This window comes from Anarhichas minor, unplaced genomic scaffold (assembly GCF_050575085.1).
Source record: "Anarhichas minor isolate MPS153535 unplaced genomic scaffold, ASM5057508v1 ptg000062l, whole genome shotgun sequence".
NCBI lineage: Eukaryota > Metazoa > Chordata > Actinopteri > Perciformes > Anarhichadidae > Anarhichas > Anarhichas minor.
In genome coordinates, this window is record NW_027466508.1 from 4,065,473 (window position 1) to 4,085,655 (window position 20,183).

The 20,183-nt window shown below is 41.1% G+C and overlaps 3 protein-coding genes across 3 annotated transcripts; 1 reads left to right on the forward strand and 2 right to left on the reverse strand.

The window, feature by feature from the left end:
- Window positions 1–819: 819 nt before the first annotated feature.
- LOC142933545 (isocitrate dehydrogenase [NADP], mitochondrial-like) lies at window positions 820–7,355 on the reverse strand. Its single transcript, XM_076077672.1, has 11 exons — window positions 7,034–7,355; window positions 5,957–6,048; window positions 5,629–5,794; window positions 4,898–5,058; window positions 4,672–4,815; window positions 4,335–4,471; window positions 3,991–4,142; window positions 3,688–3,800; window positions 2,771–2,868; window positions 2,587–2,679; window positions 820–2,453 (listed from the first exon to the last, which is right to left on the reverse strand). Exons 1-11 carry the CDS (start codon window positions 7,152–7,154, stop codon window positions 2,369–2,371), a joined length of 1,362 nt encoding a protein of 453 aa, XP_075933787.1. The 5' UTR covers window positions 7,155–7,355; the 3' UTR covers window positions 820–2,368.
- A 567-nt stretch (window positions 7,356–7,922) lies between these two features.
- tmed3 (transmembrane p24 trafficking protein 3) lies at window positions 7,923–11,048 on the reverse strand. The gene is made up of 3 exons (XM_076077674.1): window positions 10,664–11,048; window positions 10,020–10,265; window positions 7,923–9,076 (listed from the first exon to the last, which is right to left on the reverse strand). Exons 1-3 carry the CDS (start codon window positions 10,805–10,807, stop codon window positions 8,843–8,845), a joined length of 624 nt encoding a protein of 207 aa, XP_075933789.1. The 5' UTR covers window positions 10,808–11,048; the 3' UTR covers window positions 7,923–8,842.
- Window positions 11,049–12,212: 1,164 nt separating this feature from the next.
- Window positions 12,213–16,340, forward strand: LOC142933547 (retinol dehydrogenase 13-like). The gene is made up of 7 exons (XM_076077673.1): window positions 12,213–12,462; window positions 12,986–13,126; window positions 13,316–13,507; window positions 13,870–14,031; window positions 14,216–14,332; window positions 14,571–14,775; window positions 15,007–16,340. Exons 1-7 carry the CDS (start codon window positions 12,387–12,389, stop codon window positions 15,101–15,103), a joined length of 990 nt encoding a protein of 329 aa, XP_075933788.1. The 5' UTR covers window positions 12,213–12,386; the 3' UTR covers window positions 15,104–16,340.
- Window positions 16,341–20,183: the final 3,843 nt, after the last annotated feature.

Below are 20,183 nucleotides of genomic sequence, written 5' to 3' on the forward strand. Positions count from 1 at the left end.
GGGGGGGGGGATCCTCAGAGTTGGGTATTTTTAGCCATGCTAGCGGCTCTAGGGATGGTCCAGGCAGAAATGTCTCGGCAACTATTGAATGGATTGTCATAAAGTCTACAGTCACTCATTGTCCCCGTGGATGTATCCTCTGACTTCCTCTAGCGCCACCATGAGGCTCACATTAGTGGTTTTAAGTGATGCGTCTCAACAACTATTGGATGGATTGCCCAAATATTTAGTTCAGACATTCATGTTCCCCTTCAGGATGAATGATCCCTTTGGCGATCCCCTGACTTTCCCTCTGCAGCCATCATCGGTAAATAAAAATACAATTCGTCCAATCATTTTGTTTATGATTGAACACTTACAAAACTAGTGACTAACAAAGAGTAGCCGCAGAAGAAAATGAGGGATTCTAACTACATAGCAAGATGGCATGTGACATCATCTAATAACATTCATATGAACGCGATCCCTCTTCTGCATCCTGTGGATATTTGAGAGCTGTAGTTGGTTCAAATGTTGCTAATACAATTAAAGGAAGCATTGATTCCACTGTATAGGTACTCTCACTGCAATTATATAGATGTTAGTATCCAGTGCCCATCCCACTGAGGTTTAGTGGACGTGTACACGACGTCTAACTTTTAAAACTAACAGCCTCTGCTGAAGCTGTCGTTTGCGCCAATTAGCAAATGTTAGCCGGCTAACATGCTAAACTGATGCTAAACAGCATTGTCATTGTGAGCATGTTAGTATACTAATGGAAAATAAGGGAGAAAAAAAAGTCAAGAAAATTGAGTGAATATAAATAAACAAGGCAGATCACACATTTGATTTATTTATTAACTGTAAAGGGGGTATCCTCCCTTAATATTAACCGGTAATCACTCTTAATTTATGTTATGCAGTCAGCTGGCAGGAGGTTAGCGTCTTGCCTTCGGACATGTTGCCTGTTGTGGGAACTGAGATCTAACTTTTGGGTTTTGTCTGTGGTCTCTGAAGCCTCGGTCAACTCTAGTGCAGACCCACCCTCTGTAAAACACATTGGTTCTAAACTGTTTCACCGATGCTTTGCATTTCTCAGCAATTATACTTCCATAGGAAAGCATTTCCCAGGACGGGATTGAACAATTTGCTTAGATACAACTCTTTTATGGCTGCAGATCATATTAAGTGGGAGGTTCTTTAGCACTTCATAGTTGCATAGGAAATGTTCCACCAGGAGGAAATTAAAATACGAGGGGAGAAGAGCTAATCTAAATGGTAATTTTTTTGATAGAGGCACCTTGACTATTTTCTTTTGACATTTTAGTGACTGGGAGAAAGAGACGAGCATATTCCCTTGTCAGTGGTTCAGTTATAAAGTTAACTTCTGTCAAGATGTTTGAGTACCAAATGCTGTAGATTGAGACGGAACGGCAAGAACACAACATCAAACTAACCGTTATGTCAGTTTGCATGTCCTTTAATTAGATGACCAGCCGGGCCTGATGACATCCGATTCACATTTACTTCCTGAAGGTATGTTTTGCTTAAGTCTACTTTGTTTACGTGATTGTTATCCAGGATAACAGTGAAAACCAGGTAACCTAGATTAACAGATAGTCTGAAGGTAAATTCAGGTGTGATTGACAATTTACCCGACACAATCTGAATTGTCCAACTGCAGCAAGCCTCAGCTGTTCTGCACCCATCAATAACTGACTGATTAAATTGGTGAGTATCATCATAGTACAGAGGATTTGGAAAATTCATCCAATCACTCCCCCAAAATAATTGTGCATTTTCTGCTCCTATGTTCAGGTTAGCAGCACTGAACAGTGTTGCTGATGAAGATAAGAACACAATTACAACCGAGCAGAATTAGGCAACATGGCATTATAGTTATATACACACACACACACACACACACACACACACACACACACACACACACACACACACACACACACACACACACACACACACACACACACACACACACACACACACACACACACACACACACACACACACACACACACACACACACACACACACACACACACACACACACACACACACACACACACACACACACACACACACAAAATGGGAAGGCATCTTCAGGGAACACTGTTAACAATAGCATTGATATTGATTCATACACTTAAATTGTGCAATGCATAGCTGGACATTTGGCAACAGGAAAGGCAGAGGACCGTGAGCACAGTTATGTGTCAGTGAGCTATACAAATACAAAAATGGCACAAAAATAGCTAAATTGGGTCCTTCAAAATTGGATACAAAGATTTATACAAATGAAGGATAAAAAGTGGCTAAAAAAACATTTGGTTTTTATTCTACATTGGAAAGTGTGTCTACCAATTGCTCTTCATTTGCTCAGAACTTTGTCCAAGTTGGTCCTGATAGCATCCAGGAAGTCCGATGTGTTCACATAATGTTCATTCAGCTTGCAGCTGCAAGATAAAAAGTGCAGGGGGGGGGTTTACATTTGTAATGAATTATCATAATCTGTCCTGATGTTAAAACATTGGTAACGGTTGCCTAAAAAACACAACATTACTGAGGAATCTAAAAATATAAACCTACTTGGCCAGGCCATGGATGCAGCCTGCAAGGTCCTTGGTCATCACACCGTTCTCCACAGTTGTCACACAGACTTCTTCCAACGTCTGGCAGAACCTGGACAGCAACAATGCAGAGTGACACATTATTTCGCTGTAAAATTGCATAAACATTACGCTGCATGAGTAAATGACGTTAGATAACGCACTTTATCAAATCAGGATTTCCGTCCAGTTTGCCTCGGTGCTCCAGTCCTCTGGTCCAAGCGAAGATGCTCGCGATGGGGTTGGTGCTGGTTGATTTTCCCTGCAAAGCGAGGACACAGTTACGTTTAGTTACAGGAACGTCAACATGTCTTGTGGTCGCTTTGCATTCAGATTCATTGATGCCACTGTGGACAGGGATGTTAACGTCGCTGCCTCTCCCACCATGGACTTAAGGAATGGATTTCCTGGATATATAAAAGGTTTAATATGGTGAGTCTCGTCTGTATGATACTAAAGCACTTGCAACATAACCTGCACCAGCATTTACTATTAATGACATTGATCACTTCTGCTTTCAGACTCATTGTAGCTCTGCTGAAAACATCACAAAATGACTTAGCCTGTTGTCTGTGAGAAAATACTCTATACTCACCTGACAAATTATCTAGAACTGTGAAACAAGCTGCAAAACTGTATTTAATAGTTTCTACACTGAAACACCTTCAATTCACTTTAGTTCTGCAATTCAACAATCATATTGACACAATTTCAGCCCAATTTATTATCAAACATACAGAATAAAACATTTAATCATGCTCCCTTTTACACATTTTACTCAACTGAGTCAAGTTGCAACTACTCAATTAACACTTGCAATTGAATACTGATAAAATAAAAAACGTTTTTTAAAAGTTTTGGTGCATCATCATTTCAAGAGCTCAGTAGTCTGAACAGTTTGCATGTTGGACAGTTTGCGCTCCACTGGCTTCCAACATTTAAAAATAGTTTGTTCTATATATAGGGAGAATCACAACTTCAACTACAAACTTTGTCCTAAAACTAACCTCAAACCAAGTCCCAGCCCTGAATGAGTCCTAAAGTAAAACCCGTCCCAGCGGTGTGACCCGGGGGCTCTTACCCTCTGGTGTTCGCGGTAGTGCCTGGTCACAGTGCCGTGGGCGGCCTCGGCCTCGATAGTCTTTCCGTCGGGGCACACTAGCACTGATGTCATGAGACCTAGAGAACCAAAACCTGGACACAACACACAGAAAACCCCGGCATCACAAGGCAATCGCTACTGACAAAAACAAGCCCACACACAAAACATGAGGCGTAAAAATTAATAATATAATGTGTCATTGTGACTGTGTGGCCTTCGCTGAGCGAGCAAGGCAATACAACAACTGCCGTCCCACCTTTAAAAAGGGAAAGGTGCACTCACCCTGAGCCAGAATGTCTGACTGCACATCTCCATCGTAATTCTTGCAGGCCCAAACAAATCCTCCAGAAGACTTCAGGACCTGGGCCACCATGTCGTCAATAAGACGGTGCTCGTACCAGATCTTCAGCTTGTCAAACTCTGGCTGGTAGTCCCTGAAAAAGACAGAATAATGCTCATGTCTCCTTCACACTGTTAAATTAAGCGGCCTGACCATTCCACATTAAAATTGTGGTTTGATCACCACATGAAATTGTGAAGAGTCAGCTAAATAGTTAATTCCTTAAGCAACGTAATAGAACAACCCAATGCATTACGTCTGATTTCTCATACGTCCAGAATCTTACTTCTCGAAGATGTTTTGGAAAATGTCTTTGAAGCGCCCGTCGTAGGCCTTGAGGATGGTGTTCTTGGTGCTCATGTACAGAGGCCACCTTTTCTGGATCGCGTACTGGAAGCAGCTGTGAGCAAACCCACTGATGGACTGTGCAATGAAAATTAATAAGAAAAAAGGTCCAGATTTTAAACATAATAAATCCCAACTTTACATCAAAAAAAATATAAAACAATGCACTCCCCAAAAACTATTTTGTAACAAATTAGCTTTAACCATTTATAATATTGCATTGATTTTTTTTGTATACTAACTCATGTAAATAAATGAAACAACAAGCCCTTTCTTACCTCATCAGTGTTGTACATTCCCAGCCCACAGCCCCCAGCGGGAAAATCATACACCTCCCACTCCCTCGGCTTGCTTCCATCGGCTGGGGCAAACACCATCTTGAACTTGCCGGGCTGGTCAACAACAAAGTCTGTGGCCCTGTACTGTGAGATTAAACATATCAAACCTGGGCTGTGAGATTGTTCCTCTGTCAGTTTGGGGGCAACACACATTGGCATCCCTTACCTGATCGCCAAAAGCGTGTCTGCCGATTGTTATGCCTTGTGTCCAACCAGTCACAAGACGAGGGATGTTTTTACAGAGGATTGGCTCACGGAAAACGGTGCCACCCAAGATGTTCCTGATGGTTCCATTAGGACTTTTCCACATCTTCTTTAGCTTGAACTCTGGAAAACAAAATATGCATTGAAAAGTTTTTACAATTTGAAGACCCAAAGAACGGATCCAGAACAGTTAAGAACTCCTAAAGAACCAAAAAGTATCATTACATGTATTCCTATTAACATACAACTGATTGTATTACTAATGCAGCTATTGGTTGACAATGGACTATACTGCAATGCAAAACACTTGTGGTGACCAAACTACAGGACTACAATTCCCACGCATTCTAGCCAATTAATGGAGTCGGGTGTGAACAATTTGAAGCCGGAGACGCAGACGAGGGACAGTTGTCATCCGTGTAACGTAAACCCTCAAGACGATTTAAGTTTGCTTATCATTTTATTTGGATTTAATCTTTGTGAGGCCTACTTTCAACCTTTATTTATCTTGATTAACCGCACGAGACGTTCCAAAATAACCTGAAAGAAGGTGTTGAGAATATAAATATATTTATACAAAAGTGGCTTTCAGAAGGCAAGTAGAAGGAAGCCGCGACAACTGTTGTTCTACACAAAATTAGAATAGTGTAGATAGCACAGGTAGCGTATTTAAACACAATGAGTCAAACTCACCCTCGACTCGGTCCTCGTCGGGGGTGATGGTGGCACACTTGACAGCCACATTGTATTTCTTCGTTGCCAGAGCGGAGTCGATGGTGACCTGGTCGTCTGTCTGGTCACGGTAGGGCAGACCCAGGTCAAAGTACTTCAGCTCAACATCCACATTGGGCAGGATGAGCTGCACATGAAGAGATGTTGATGTGTTATTTGCACCAGGGCAACACACTGCACAGAAACCAAACAAAAACGTGCACATGTGCAGTCTTTCTGATGATTAAAACACATTCAAAGGGGACCTACGGTGTCTTTATACAGTGAAAGTCTAAATCGTTTGATTTACCTTCTCTTTGATGAACTCCCAGATGATGCGAGTCATCTCATCGCCGTCCATCTCCACCACCGGCTGGTCTGCCTTGATGCGCTTTGTGGCATCTGAAAAGTTCACAGTTATTCATGTTTTACAATGTTAGAAAGAAAGAAAGATTTTTTTTATAACTTTATTTTTTATGCGTTTGAACAACAAAAACAGGAAATCAACACACACATTTGGTCAAACGAAACATCAAACATTTTCTTGAAACGTTGACCCAGCATAAACACACATATCCTTGACAAAAACATAATTCAAGATTATTTAAAGTTAGTCTCAGTCGAAACTACTGCTCTTGCATGTTTTCATTGCCTTTTGTACACTTCTTGGTTCTTGAATTAATTGTGGCTTTTTGCAATTTGAGAAGGAGCCTTTAAACTCACATCCCAGTGGGAAAGCTCAACTTCGAGTGGAGAATATCTCCAACATGACATGTGACACTGTCTGATCACCAGACAACCAACTGATGACACACAACACACCTGCGTTTGGTTTCACGTCGCTTTCATTACTTGGGCTACTGTAGTCACGCAGTTACTGAGAGCTCTGCCAAGCATTGTGTCCTTGGGATGTTATGACTGCTTTGATAGCAGGTTTCACCTGGCAAGCCCTTTTAGTACCCGACACACACACGTGGACTCGCATGTCAAGATTTATTATAGACTTCATAAATCTACTTTGTGTTTGCAGTGCACATGTCCTGAGGCCTAAATACATATACGGTTTCCCCTGGGCGATTTATACAACGAATTGCTTTTCTATTCAGTATGATAAAGCTTTTTGTAGGTTTCTTACAACAACTATTGTGTTGTTTTAACTTTCTGTTCTGCCTTGAGTTTCGCAATTTGGTACCAAATGTTTTCAGGATCGTATGTGTGATTCAGTGATGGCACTTTGCCAACCGGCAAGATCGACTACGTAGGCTGCCGGTTTCCACTGACGCCTACCATTTATTTAGTAGCGCTCATTCATAAAACACGCACACACACAGCCAGGTGACCACATTAATGCCGTCAACCTCAACGGAAATGTCTTAAAAAGACTTACAGTTCCTCTGTTGCAGCCGGTTATGGCAGACGGCGGCCGGTGAGAGCAAAGCATGGGTATGCGACAGTGCAGCGGCTGTACTTCTGGTCACAGCCGTCAGAGCTTTGAGGTAACCCGCCATGGTTACTAGGAACTGATTAGTGTCGCTGCTACAGACACAGGACCCTCTTTTACTTATGAATGAACGACAGACAGGTAGAGCACGGTTACGATCCGACGTAGGTGTACACGTCAGCTTGGATAGAGCACGCTTTACTCTGATTGGCCAGCAAAATCGGCTCCGGGCCAATCAGAATGAAGTATGCTCGTTGACGTAGCCGACGGTGAGTTCAGCGTGGGTAAAAGATCACTTCAACCCGCCTTCCTTCTTCCTCTTTTCCTAACCCTCACAGCAGCCTGTAAAGGTGGAAGAATACTTCTTTTCTCACACTGGTGGTGGAAGAAGTAGCCTACCTAAATATTTTTACTTGGGTAAGATTAGCAATAGCTCAGTGTAGAAATACGCCATTATAAGTGAAAGTGAAAGCATTCAAAATGTTACTCAAGTAAAGTAGCCTATACGAAAGTATTAGATTCTAAATACTGGCATACTTAAAAGTACCAAAAGTAAAAGTGCTCATGTTGCAGCTGGTAATGGAGCTCATTTTAATTAATATACTGCTGGATAGCTTGTGAATTTCCCCCTGGAGATCAATACAGTTTTATCATAATCTTTAATAATACCTAATTTATTTGTTGATTATATTTCTTGTAATATTACTTACTAATGGTAAGTACAAATAGCTCAAAATTGTACTCACGTACAGTACTCGAGTAAATGTACTTTCTATCACTGCAAACTGTTGCATGAGGTGTGTGAATGTATTGAAAGAGAGAAGATATTCATATCTAGGGACAACAATCTTATTTTAATAATACAATTTAAATTAAAAATCCACTTTACGTGAAGCTGGATCTAAGTTGGCACCACCATACACATTGTGCCAGAAAATAACAAAATTGCTCAAAATACTGATCACAATATGACAACGTTAAGAAACTGGATTTTCATCTTTACCAAAAATGTCTTTCTTCCCAATTTTATTGAAATCTGTTGACTGGTTTTACAGATAAACAGATAGGACTGCAAGCATCATTTTGTTGTTGAAAAAGAAAAGCCATAATCAGTAAACATATCTCTTTATAAAATAACAGATGTATAATTCACAAGAGTGAAAACTGAGAATCCAATCAGCAACAGGATGGCATGTAACAGACCAATTAACAAATAAAATAGTAAACTTTCAATTTGGTGGGAAATTAAAAGAAGATGTCTGAAGGCACCCAAGGGGATGAGGGAGACAGAGCTTCTATGCCTCACATTTTTTCACACATAAATTAAGGTAATAATAAACATAATACACATTATAAAACAACCTACATTCAGTAACAACTGATTTGCCACAACATCTTGTGTAATTACTGAGTATCCAGAAGAAAACCCGTGACTGTCCTTATTATTAACAGACATATCAAACTAAACCTGCTTTGTGTTGCACTAGAAAAATACAATAAATAACCTGCGCAAGGTTGAAAGGTGTCAATCTCATTTTCAAAACAAATCAGCACAGACATAAAAAAGGCACTCACAAGTTTGTATGACACTTGGTGAGCAGGAAAAAAAATAAAAAGGCTTCCCAAACTATCCCTTTCAACAAAAAAGGTCTGCTGAAAATACGACAAGATGTGTGCTAATCTCCAGACGCACTTATGTGTTCACATTGACAAGGTTCATCCTGTCTTTCTGAGGGCACATCAACACTACGAGTTCTAAGTGGCGGCTGCCACGGAGCCCTTCCTCTCACTGAAGAAGCTCTTGAGCATCATGACTTGACCGACGCCGATAACAAACAGCAGGACGGTTTCTCCGACGGACCAGTAGGTGACCCGCTCGAGGAGATGGTCGGCTTTTGTGCGGTCGTGTGCCTCTCTTAGCCTGTACCATGTCTGCGAGTCAGCCACCGTCTTCAGGACCTCATGAATGGCGACGCAAGACGACTCCAACTGAAAGTAGAAAGATCAACGCAAATCAAATCGAGAGCACAGGAAAATGGCGTGGGGCAACGCGTACGGCAGAAGGAGGGTCACATATATGCAGACACTATCCAAAACTGCACCTGAACAGATTCACTTCAAACAATCCTGTCTGTAGTAAAGCATTAAATACACTATAACTAGGGATCTACAAATGTGGGCCGAATCTGAGTTTTATTCGTTGTTCTGATAAACTGTAATGATATCAAGCATAGAAACTGCAATATTAATGAAAATAAATGACATTTCTGACTCCAGTTTGTGTAAAATTGAAACAGACTGAAAGGGGGGTGTTAACAAAGCTGGGTGTTTTAGGTATTGTGGGGTAAGGAGAGTACATTTTAAATACTTGGAAATAAGATTCAGCCATGGTTAATGCAATATTTGCAGTACACGGCGATACTTGTCATCTTATACTCTTCCGACTTTGTATTGCAACAGCAACACAGCAATGTCCCTCAGGATAAATGAAGTTTCATCTTAAGTTAGAACATCTCTGGCTCCACCTAGTGGACTTTAAACTGTCCCACCTCTGAAACTAAACCGACAGTGAAACAGCAAAGGTTTTGCTGCACTTGCAATCGCCTCCACAGCTGATTACTTACAAAAGACAACATTATTGGCAAATAATGTCTCTTTAACCTGGCTCATACTCTAAATGTGGACATATGGATTGTAGTTTTATTCTTGTCTTTGTGTGTTTTCTGTGCACCTGCCAACCAGGAAGTGTTTTCAAGTGTTTCAAAATCAGGAAACAGGACTACACAGTATAAAAACAAATCCATAACCCTAACTTTAAGGCAACCCATGTGATTTAGTGGTTCTCTGAACACTTTAAGTGTTTAAGCGTGGCCCCTTTGAAGGGTTTCCACTGCAGCAGACAGAGTGTGAGCACCTTGTTCCTCAGACTTACCTGAGTCAGCGCTGTAGATCCAGTCATGGTCTGAATGAGAGGTTCCTCATCTCCGTGGCGGAAATCCAGGTACACAGTTTTATGTGTAAAAGTGGAGAACTCATTGCTGAAGCAGACCTTGTACACCCCCACCATAGCTGTGGTGTGAGAGAAGCTGTCATACTGCTTCTTCTTCTCATTATACAAGACGTTGTTTAGCGGATCGGTGACGAAGCAGTCCACATCATAGTTGCCTCCTGCAATGACCTGAAAGAAAACACTCATGTAAACATGTGGATGACAGAACATATGCATGCCAATACAGTTGTGCCATTGTAACATGATGTTTTGTTGTGACATATGGATCGTGCAAGATTGAACCGGTTCATACTGGTTATGCAGCAAATCGAGCAAACCAGTTAGGTGGGTTACTTTTGGTAAGAAAACACATTTCACCAAAATAATTTTTCCTAAGTTTAAGTGTGTGATAAACTACGGGTAACGGAATTAAAGAGGGCTCAACTGTAGTTGGCAAATGGACATTTTGAAATGATAAGAACCAGAACGAGAGACAGAACAATTTACTAGCTTAAAATATACACATGCAGCATCTTGTAAACACACACTTGTGGAAGTGATGAGGCTTTTTTTTCAGAGTAACTTACTTGGAAGTCTATTTCAAACTTCACGTCTTTGTCTACTTCCTCGTAAAAACATTGCTTTTCGTTGTCAGTGAGCTCAAAGGTGAGCTCGGTCCCAAACACCACAAACACATGCAGCAGCAGACAGCTCAGTCCCAGGCACAGCATCGTGAGCGCGAGAAGAAACAGCTGAAGAGCTGCAGACAGTGTAGCAGTGATGCTAACAGGTTTGTAGCTCTGACGTGGCACGAGCACGAAGAACTTCCGGGGCAGGTTTGTTTATTTTATGTGAAAATAAATAAGCCCAATGTTATCACACTTAAAAATATTGTCAAACACGACACACTGTAACTCTAAATGTGAGTCAGCCTGTTTTTAAACAAGTTAAAGCCACGAGACGACACATTGTTGCGATACATCTACACCGGTGTCAGAGCCAGAGCCGTTTATCTAATCCAATCAGAGCACCAGAGCACCAGCCGCCATGAAGTTCAGTTTTCAAAATAAATGCCAATTTGTTTTCAAGTAAGGCAGCACACACATTACTTTTGCTTTTACAAAAAAACACCACATTTTATGAAGTAAAAACGGAGTTTTTAAAAGTCTATTTATGAGTTATTTGTTTAGCAATGTTATTTTCAAGGATTCAGATAAATGTATCCTGCATTTAAAATATATTTAACTAAAAATACAGAAATATATGTAATGCATTTACAGAACATGCTGTTGGTTATTTAACCTATAAAATGAATGAAATTAAATGACATTTTAATTCACAAACTGATCATGTTTTGCATGTAGTCTTACGTTGAAACAGTAGAGCAGTTCAATAATTGTAGTGAAGAGTATTTGCATCAGTAGTGGAGTGGAAGCATAAAGTAGCACAACATTGAAATACTGAAGTGAAGCAAAAGTACCTCGACATTGTATTTGGGTACAGTACTTGAGTAAATGGTTACTTTCCACCACTGTTGTTTTGACAAATTCAATTTCCCAGTCGTATAAAATAAAGAACAATGATTACGATATGATTCATTTTAGATAAGATCGATTTTTTTGTTGCTACAGCAGCATTTATAGGTACAGGCAAAGCAAAGCAATAACAGAGTAAAAAAATATGAAGTATAAAAATGCACAATATATACAATAAAATAGAATAATATTAAATGAACTAACTAAACAATAGTGCAAAGATTTAACAAACAAACAACAGTGTAACTGTTATAGTTGTGGGATTGATTTGGCCAGAGGTGATTTATTGTAAACTCTTATTGCAGTGGGCAAGAATGATCTCCTGTAATTTATTTGATAAAATGAATGAAAATCAAAAATATGTCCTCAATCCAGATCACTGTAGAAGTGAACACTGCGGGTGACGATATGCTGCTTTCATTTCCTTGGGCCTGACATGTTATATTTTCATTGTGAACAGAGACAAAGCAGCAGCAGCAGTTTATGTCTTAAACTACAACAAGTTGCCGTGTTAACAAAAGGTACACATTAAACAAGAGTCTTATTCTGAAAATCCCAGCAGGTGCACACCACGCCTCCACTTCCGCACAGGGAGTTGTCTTTAGGAAGAATTGTCACCCTTTTATACAGTTTGATAGCATTTGCTGTCATCCAACGAGGAGTGTAGTGTTATTCTAAACGGGACGGTGTTTACTATTAATTTGTGATTATTGTGATTATTTTTCCACTGAAGCTTGCAGTTATTTAAATTGGTTAATAATTAACAGGCTAAAGTATGCAAAGCTACGCAGAGACAAGCGGGCACTTTTTAGAGAGTCATGCGACCGGTCTCGCTGTTGCTTTTGTTGCCGGTAAATACATTATTTCATCAGAAGGATATTTTGAATGCTAAGTTTCCTTAAATGTCAGCGCAAGGGCAGGTGATCATTACTAGCTGCTGATAATGTAGGTAATGGTATAAACTCTGTAACACATCATTCAGGAAGAACCCGTTTATTTCATCATGATAGAGGCATTCATTGTGGCTGCTGCTCAGTTTGTGAATTGTCAGTGAAATAGCTACTTGAATCAGAATAGTGAAGTATTTCACAAATATAAAGATAATTTTAGTATTATTGTCACAAATGTATAAATACGCCTATTATAATCTCTTTGGATGTCGAGCCATATCTGAAATACCAAAGCAGGAGTTAAATTCGATATATGTATTCTCCTGCAAGGGTATGTGTTTTACCGACAGCTTTTCATGTCACATTAACAATAACCAAGACTAAAGAAATAAATTAAGCCATGGGGGAAATAAAAAATTGATAACCACAACAAGGTATATTACACTGCATTTGATATTAAAGTTAACTTTTGTTTTTCTGTCAGGGGCAGGCATACTGGCCTTGCGCAGGTGGCTGGCTGGGGGAGTGTGTCGGAGCAAGGTCAGGCTGGATGGAAAAACAGTCCTGATCACAGGAGCCAACACTGGCATCGGGAAGGAGACGGCCCTGGATATGGCCAAGCGAGGTAAGACCCTCACCTTCTGTAAATGTTGTTAGTTGTTATGTTTTGTCGTTTTTTTGTGCAGCACTTTGTTACTATCTTTAGAGTGGCTTTGGATTGACCTAAATTCCCTGCTACCTTGACTACTAATTCCTTACTACTTCCACTAGTTTAACTCTTGAACACACTGACCCTGTTTCTTATTATGTCAAGGAGCCAGAGTGATCCTAGCCTGCAGAGACATCACCAGAGCCTGCATTGCGGCTGACGAGATCCGGCAGCAAAGTGGCAACGGCAACGTGGTGGTAAAGAAACTGGACCTCATGTCACTGCGGTCTGTCAGGGACCTGGCCAGAGATGTCCGGGAGAATGAGCAACGTTTGGACATCCTCATCAACAATGCAGGTATGTTGAATTCACTGCAGGAAAAGTAATACAGTACTAATACATATAGAGGTGCAAGCGAAACTTCTTGGGGTGGGGACAGAATAAGTGCAAACTTCATGACATACTGTTTGATTTTACACTTAAAAAAAAAAAAAAACACATCACAGCTTAACAACCTGTATCAAAATTAAGTGGAATTAAAAAAAAAGCATCCTATATGTTTCATATGAGCAGCTGATTTTTATGGCTGAAATTGAGCTGGCTGTATTTATTGACTTGTGTTTTTAGGCCAAAAAGTCACCTCAGTTTGGGGTCAACTGATGGTGGACCAAGAGGTTGTATATTAAGTTTTTATGTTATGTTTATCTGTTGATTTTTAGGTGTCATGATGTGTCCTAAGTGGAAGACTGAGGATGGCTTTGAAATGCAGTTTGGTGTCAACCACTTGGGACATTTTCTCCTCACCAACTGTCTTCTTGACCTGCTGAAGAAGTCAACTCCAAGTCGCATTGTCATCGTCTCCAGTCTGGCACACGAGAAAGGTAAAGACGATACTTTGTAGTTTTTCTCCATCAAATCTACTTTATAGTGAGAAATTGTATCTCTGACGTTTTACTCCCCTCTTAGTGATATTACACTTTGGTTGGATATGACAGATACAACTTACATGACTGGATTTCAAAATGTAATTTCTGCTTAAGGACTACACTGGATTGTTTCTTGCAGGCAGCATAAACTTTGATGACATCAACCTTGATAAAGACTACCATCGCGAGGAAAGCTACAGGCAGAGCAAGCTGGCCAATGTGCTCTTCTGCAGAGAACTGGCTTCGAGAATGCAAGGTAGGGCCCAGTGCATGCCACTCCACACTAATACGCTGTTGATCAAAAAAGTTCAAAAAAGTTATCATCAATCAGATACAGTAGAGGGTTAAGTTGATGGGGGAAAAAAATCACCTCACACTGTCCCAGTTTTTTAATTTTCTCGAATTAACACAAAGTCTAAATCTCTGTATCTTTTGTTTTTGCTTTGGTGTCATGCTTAGTATTTGATTTGATGGATCTCTCTCCCTCTCATTAGACACTGGGGTGACAGTGTACAGTCTTCACCCTGGTGTCATCCGCACCGAGTTGGGCCGCCACTTGTTGCCTACTTTAGCTCTGTGGCAGAGGATCATATTAATGCCACTCCTCATGCTGATCAAAAGTCCCTACGCTGGCGCTCAGACCAGCATCTACTGTGCTGTGGACGAGAGCCAGGCCAACTCCAGTGGCCTCTATTACAGGCAAGTACATCTGCAACAACACGATAAACTTTATGAACTGAGTTAATGTTTGCATTTGTCTGGAATTCAGTCGACTTTCTCTGTTTTTTCTCTGCCCATTGTACAATTGCAGAGAATGCCAATTAAATAATAACTTATGGCTATTAGCAACTGTGCTTCGTCAGTTTAGATTATCAGAACACTGTATCGGACTCTTAGACTCTTCTCCCCCTACTTTATTTCCTCATGCAGTGACTGTGCCCCCAAAAAGCCGGCACCACAGGCCCTGGATGATGCTGCAGCCAAGAAGCTGTGGGACCTCAGTGCTTCCATGGTTGGTCTGCCTTAAACACAACAGCCTGCTCCTACTGCTGGAGTCAGCTGCCCTGTTTACACGGGCGAATTAACCACAGCACATTATTGTATTATCTATTCTATTGGGTAGGGGCATTGCATTAATAATGATTTGACCTGCTTTGGGTCTGAAAGATTTGCTGCCAAAGTTTTGCACTATTTAATCTCAGATTCCAGTCAGTTGTGTGGATATTTAAATGTAGGCTTTTTGCTTCCTCTTTATATTATGCAAGTGATGCATTATTATGTTGAGCTTTATTGTATATCTGTGTTATGCTGCTATGTCCTTATCAAAATGAGGCAATGCTTGCTTTTTAATTGACCATTTTGGCTGATTGTCATCTGGTTGTATGCATTTGGGGGCGGCTGTGGCACAGGAGAAAGAGCGGGTTGTCCTTTAATCACGAGGCTGATTGTTCGATCCCCGGCTCTTTCTGTTCGTACATCGAAGTGAGCAAGACACTGAACCCCAAGTTGCTCCTGATGAGCAGGCCAAGGCCTTGCATGGCAGCTCCACTCTCATCAGTGTGTGAATGAGCGGCAAATGTTAAAGCACTTTGTCCAGTAAAGTAGAAAGGATGAGCAATGGCTTTTTTAACATTTTTATTTTATTTTTTATTTGGAATTCTAAAATGTCTAAAATTTTAATACTTCAAACTGCTGTTTTTATTCATTTCAACAATTGCCGACATACAGTAAAATTATTGTATAGTTTTTATGATTAATTCTGTCAAATTCAATGCAGAACATCAATAGAAAACATGTAAAGCAAGCACAATATTTTCCTAAGCACTACAAGGAAAGGTAGAAGACAGTTTGAAGCGTTGGACTGTCGTCGTAGTAGTAGTGAAGTGTTGTGTGAAGGCTTGGAAGTGACCTTTTGTGTTGGCAAAGGTGAAAAGATTGTTGCACTTCAGAAGAGAGAGGATCCTCCACCAGGTGTAGAGAGGGAGTGGACGCCTCGGGGGAGAGCAGTTAGGAAGCAGCCAGTAGAACCATAAGACTCGTCAGCTTACCGTGTGTATGTGTGCGTGTGTGTGTGTGTGTGTGTGTGTGTGTGTGTGTGGCGATGCTGTTTGTTGTATCAAGGTTTGTTGCATTTATTCTTTGAGGAGAGAATTCAACTTTGTTCCTAGGTTATCTGAACAAACTCAAAAAGAACAAAGTGTACAACTGGGAACCATCAGCAATGTAATCATTTCTGCAATAAATGTGTGATTTAATGTCTGAAATTATTACTTCATGGCAGTTATTTACTAGTAGGTGCAGTAGCTTAAACTCTTGGATATATATTCATGGCAGATTGATGGCTGTAAATGAGGAGGAAAAAAAATATCCACAACAATTTGAAACTATCCATTCAGTGAGCGGAAAGTAAGCCAAGGCTGCATGTTTGTAGGTGTGAAAATCATGTCAGTAAGTTGGCATGCATCATAAATTACTCACCTAATTTCTGTATTCGAGTTCTCCAGTTGCATCGTCATGCTTATGTCATGCCGTATCATGTCAGGGTGTTCGAGTTCACTTTTATCTCGCTGGTTTCTAAAATGAATGTCAGGAGGACTGATTTGACATGCTACATACTCCCCCTGACGTATAAACTGTGTTTGTGCACAATAACTGTCTTTAATCTATATGGATCATACTGATAATGTCAAAACACTTTCACTAACTTTTTTTAAAATAAAAAATAAATAGATCTTGCCTGAAGCACCTGTCATAAATATGACTGAGAACCAGGTGTGCTCAGAGCTGCCCGAAGGGAATCTATGTTAATATTCTGCTGTCTCTCATTTTATGGGACAGAAGCGCAAAACCAAGTTTACCCTTTTCAGTCCATGGGTGTAAAGTACAACCCAATGTATCCAGCACTAAATCATCTAAAAAGGACTTGAGATCATTTCATTATAAACAAATCGGAAGATTACAATGCAACCTAAATGTTAGTGTTAGTCAGTCACTTCACATACAGCTCTTATTTTCTTAACAACTCTTCAAAATGCAATGAATTCCCTCTGAAAATGAAAACAGTAGCAAAAGCAAACGACTAAAGCGCGAAAGCTAATAACAGCCTTCAACACGATCAACAATTATACATCGAATGACTTGAATTACCCCAAGGCTCTCTGACTCAGATTTTGTCCCTTGCAGTGTCTGTAGGTAATGTCATGCACATGCCCTTATCAGTTCTCCGTCCAACGGATACAGAATCTATAGCTGGGCTGGAAAAGTGATAAGGAGATGTGAGCGACCACAGTACCACAACAATTGTTACAGTCTCTAGCAAACCGTGATGGAGGACCTGTTGTTCAGGGACAAAAGTGAGAGTCCTGAACGGTTTGAAAAGTCACCATCCATGGACAGCCTGGAACTGCCGTCCCTTCCCTCGGGGTCCTGGTCCAAAGAGAGGAGTTTCGAAGTCGGAGCAGATGAGATCTGTATTTTTTTCACTTCCATCCTACGGTCACAGAAGAGGTAAACCCGTCTCTTTTTCTACCATCTCTGCCAGCTGAAAACCGCTCAGATCCTCACGCAGCGAGGAACTAGTCAAGCTTCAACCAGTCAGAGTGGGTTCCTGCAGCAGTGGCCCCTCGCTGTTTGACTGCTGACAAACGTTTGAGACACACCCCATTGATGAGTTTTATTTGACTGCAGCCCCGCCTGGCTCGGAGGGATTTCTCTGCTGCCATTGGTTAACGCTCACAACTCACCATACCTGCCCCCTGGCTCTTGTGGACCGGAGCCAAATAGTTCTTCCAGCTGTCAATCATGGGGAGATCAGCCAGTGGGATGAGAGAGGCCAGGCGGGGTGTGTTCCCCACAGGTGTGGCTGAGAAGCACATTCCAATATGTACATACCTGTCGGCTCCTCTGGTATTCAGCTGCTCCTAGAAGGTCCTCTGTTGACCACTCGCTCTCCCCTCTCCTCCCCATGGGGGCCCATGCAGAGGGAGAAGGAAATAGCTCCTGTTTTAGTTGCACAAACAAATGCTGTGTGTATCTTCAATTCTTTCTGAAAGCACACCACTTTATTTAAAGTGATGTCCCATTCTGGAGAAAACCCATTGTTTTACCACATCATGGCTCATGGTCAACATGTATATCACCAATGATGCAGTCACTGTATAGGTAAAGTAAAGGCTCCCTTTGTGCTTGAAGGTTGTTTGAAGTGTAAACTCATGGGAGTCACTACAACCGACCTGTGAACTATGTGAGTAGATACAGTAAATAAAGGCAGCACTATGTTTTTACATTTTGCAGAGTAGTCCAGGAACCACAGAGTTACATAGTCATATCTCATTTCATGCACCTTGATATGTGGAGTCAGTTAGCGCACAGGTGCAGGCAGTGGCATGTGCCCCCCCCCCCCCCCCCCCCCCCCCCCAAGCAGAGAACATCAGATCATCTGTGCCTGTTTTCTCCCTCTGGAGATCATAAAGCCTTAACAAGAATGTGTGAAGTGGAGGGTTGTGTTGTTTGCTCCCTCTGTCTCTTTCTCTGTTCGAACCATTTTCCATACGTCTTTCTCGGTCTTCATCTCTCTCTCTCTTTCCCTCTCTCACCTTCTTCATCTTGCGGTGTATCCCTCACTCTCTCAATTTCTTTCTTTCAGAGTACAGAGACAAGCGGTGTATGCCTCAGGCAGGTGCGGGAATGTTTGCAGCATTCACAGGCCTAGAGCAGAGCGGTGCAGTGCAGCCCATGCCGTGATTACCCTTTTGGACGAGTCTGTGCATGTGTCGAGCTGTGTCAGAGCAGCCACAGTGACTAAGCTCCTTTGTGTCACCAATCACTGTACCTACAGTATAGTCTAGCTGTAGCTCGCATCAGATGCTGCTTGTTTTATTTCAAAAGAATCCTCAACTCAGGAACAGGCCTGTAACCCATTTTGTGCCCTTTGACAAGAAGAAACTGGTATTTTTTTATTTTGACTATATTTTTCTTTGAAGACATATCTTATGCTTGGGGTCCTTGAGACCCCGAGGCCTATTTAACAGCTCAAAAGACATACTTAGCATTGAACCATGCTATTTTTATTCATTATTTTTTCTACGTTAACAAAAATCGAACATTTTCGAGACCTGCTCTCTCATGATTCTGCTTGTTAGTGTTAAGAGAGAGAGAGATGGCGGATCGGGATCAGGATCAGGGGTGTCTGTAAGAATTCCAGGGCTCGTGCTGGGAGGAGGATTTTTAGAGGGTTGTTAGAGGCGTTCGGGGCCCTACGGCTACATTCTGTCGCCAGGGATGAAGACATTGTCGAACGAGCACAAAGACAACAGGGGAGGTGCTGAGTCAGCTGTCCTCCTGGTTTAGCACACGCTGTGCTGCTCCGGACTCTTCGCCGCACGGTTCTCATCAGCTCCTCAAGTCAGGAGTCACGAATACAACGTTCCTGTTCAACGAAGCCAATTTTAATATTCCGACTGCTTTATTTAAACAGGCGAATTTAAAAGCACAGCGGCACAAAATATAAGATGGAAGAAATGTAGTCCTTCATACAGAGACTGGTGCGTGATGGGAACTAAAGATGGATTTTGAATGTTGGCTATTGTGAACTTTGATTACATGTATTTTAAAATAAAATCGAGTCCCGTTTATAATAATGTTGTACACTCAGTACTTTGAATTATAATTTTAGATTCGAATATATATCACACTAGGAAGAAAATGCTGTTAAAAATGACACAAATTAGGCTTTTGAAAAGTTGTTTCCTCTAAAATGCCATGGAGGGGCAGTGTAGTTAAAAAGGACAACTGCTTTGTCAGCTTAAATGTCTCATATTTCAAGATTCAAATAAAAACATAATTTAGTTTAGTTTCAAAAGGAAATCGATGAGGTTTTCAATCAATCTCTTAGTTTGTCTTACCACCATTTAAAGTTGTGAATCTTTACTTTTTACTTCACGTATTCCTCCAAATTGTGCCGTGCAGCCTGAATGTGCAGCCCTCTTCCGCATGGTTTGACATTCTACTCTTGATATTTTGTGATGTCTTAGCATACCATCCGGAGAGGAAGGGCTGCAGCCATCTCTGCTGGCATTGTTGTCAATTGTTTAGTTGAGCTCCTCTTG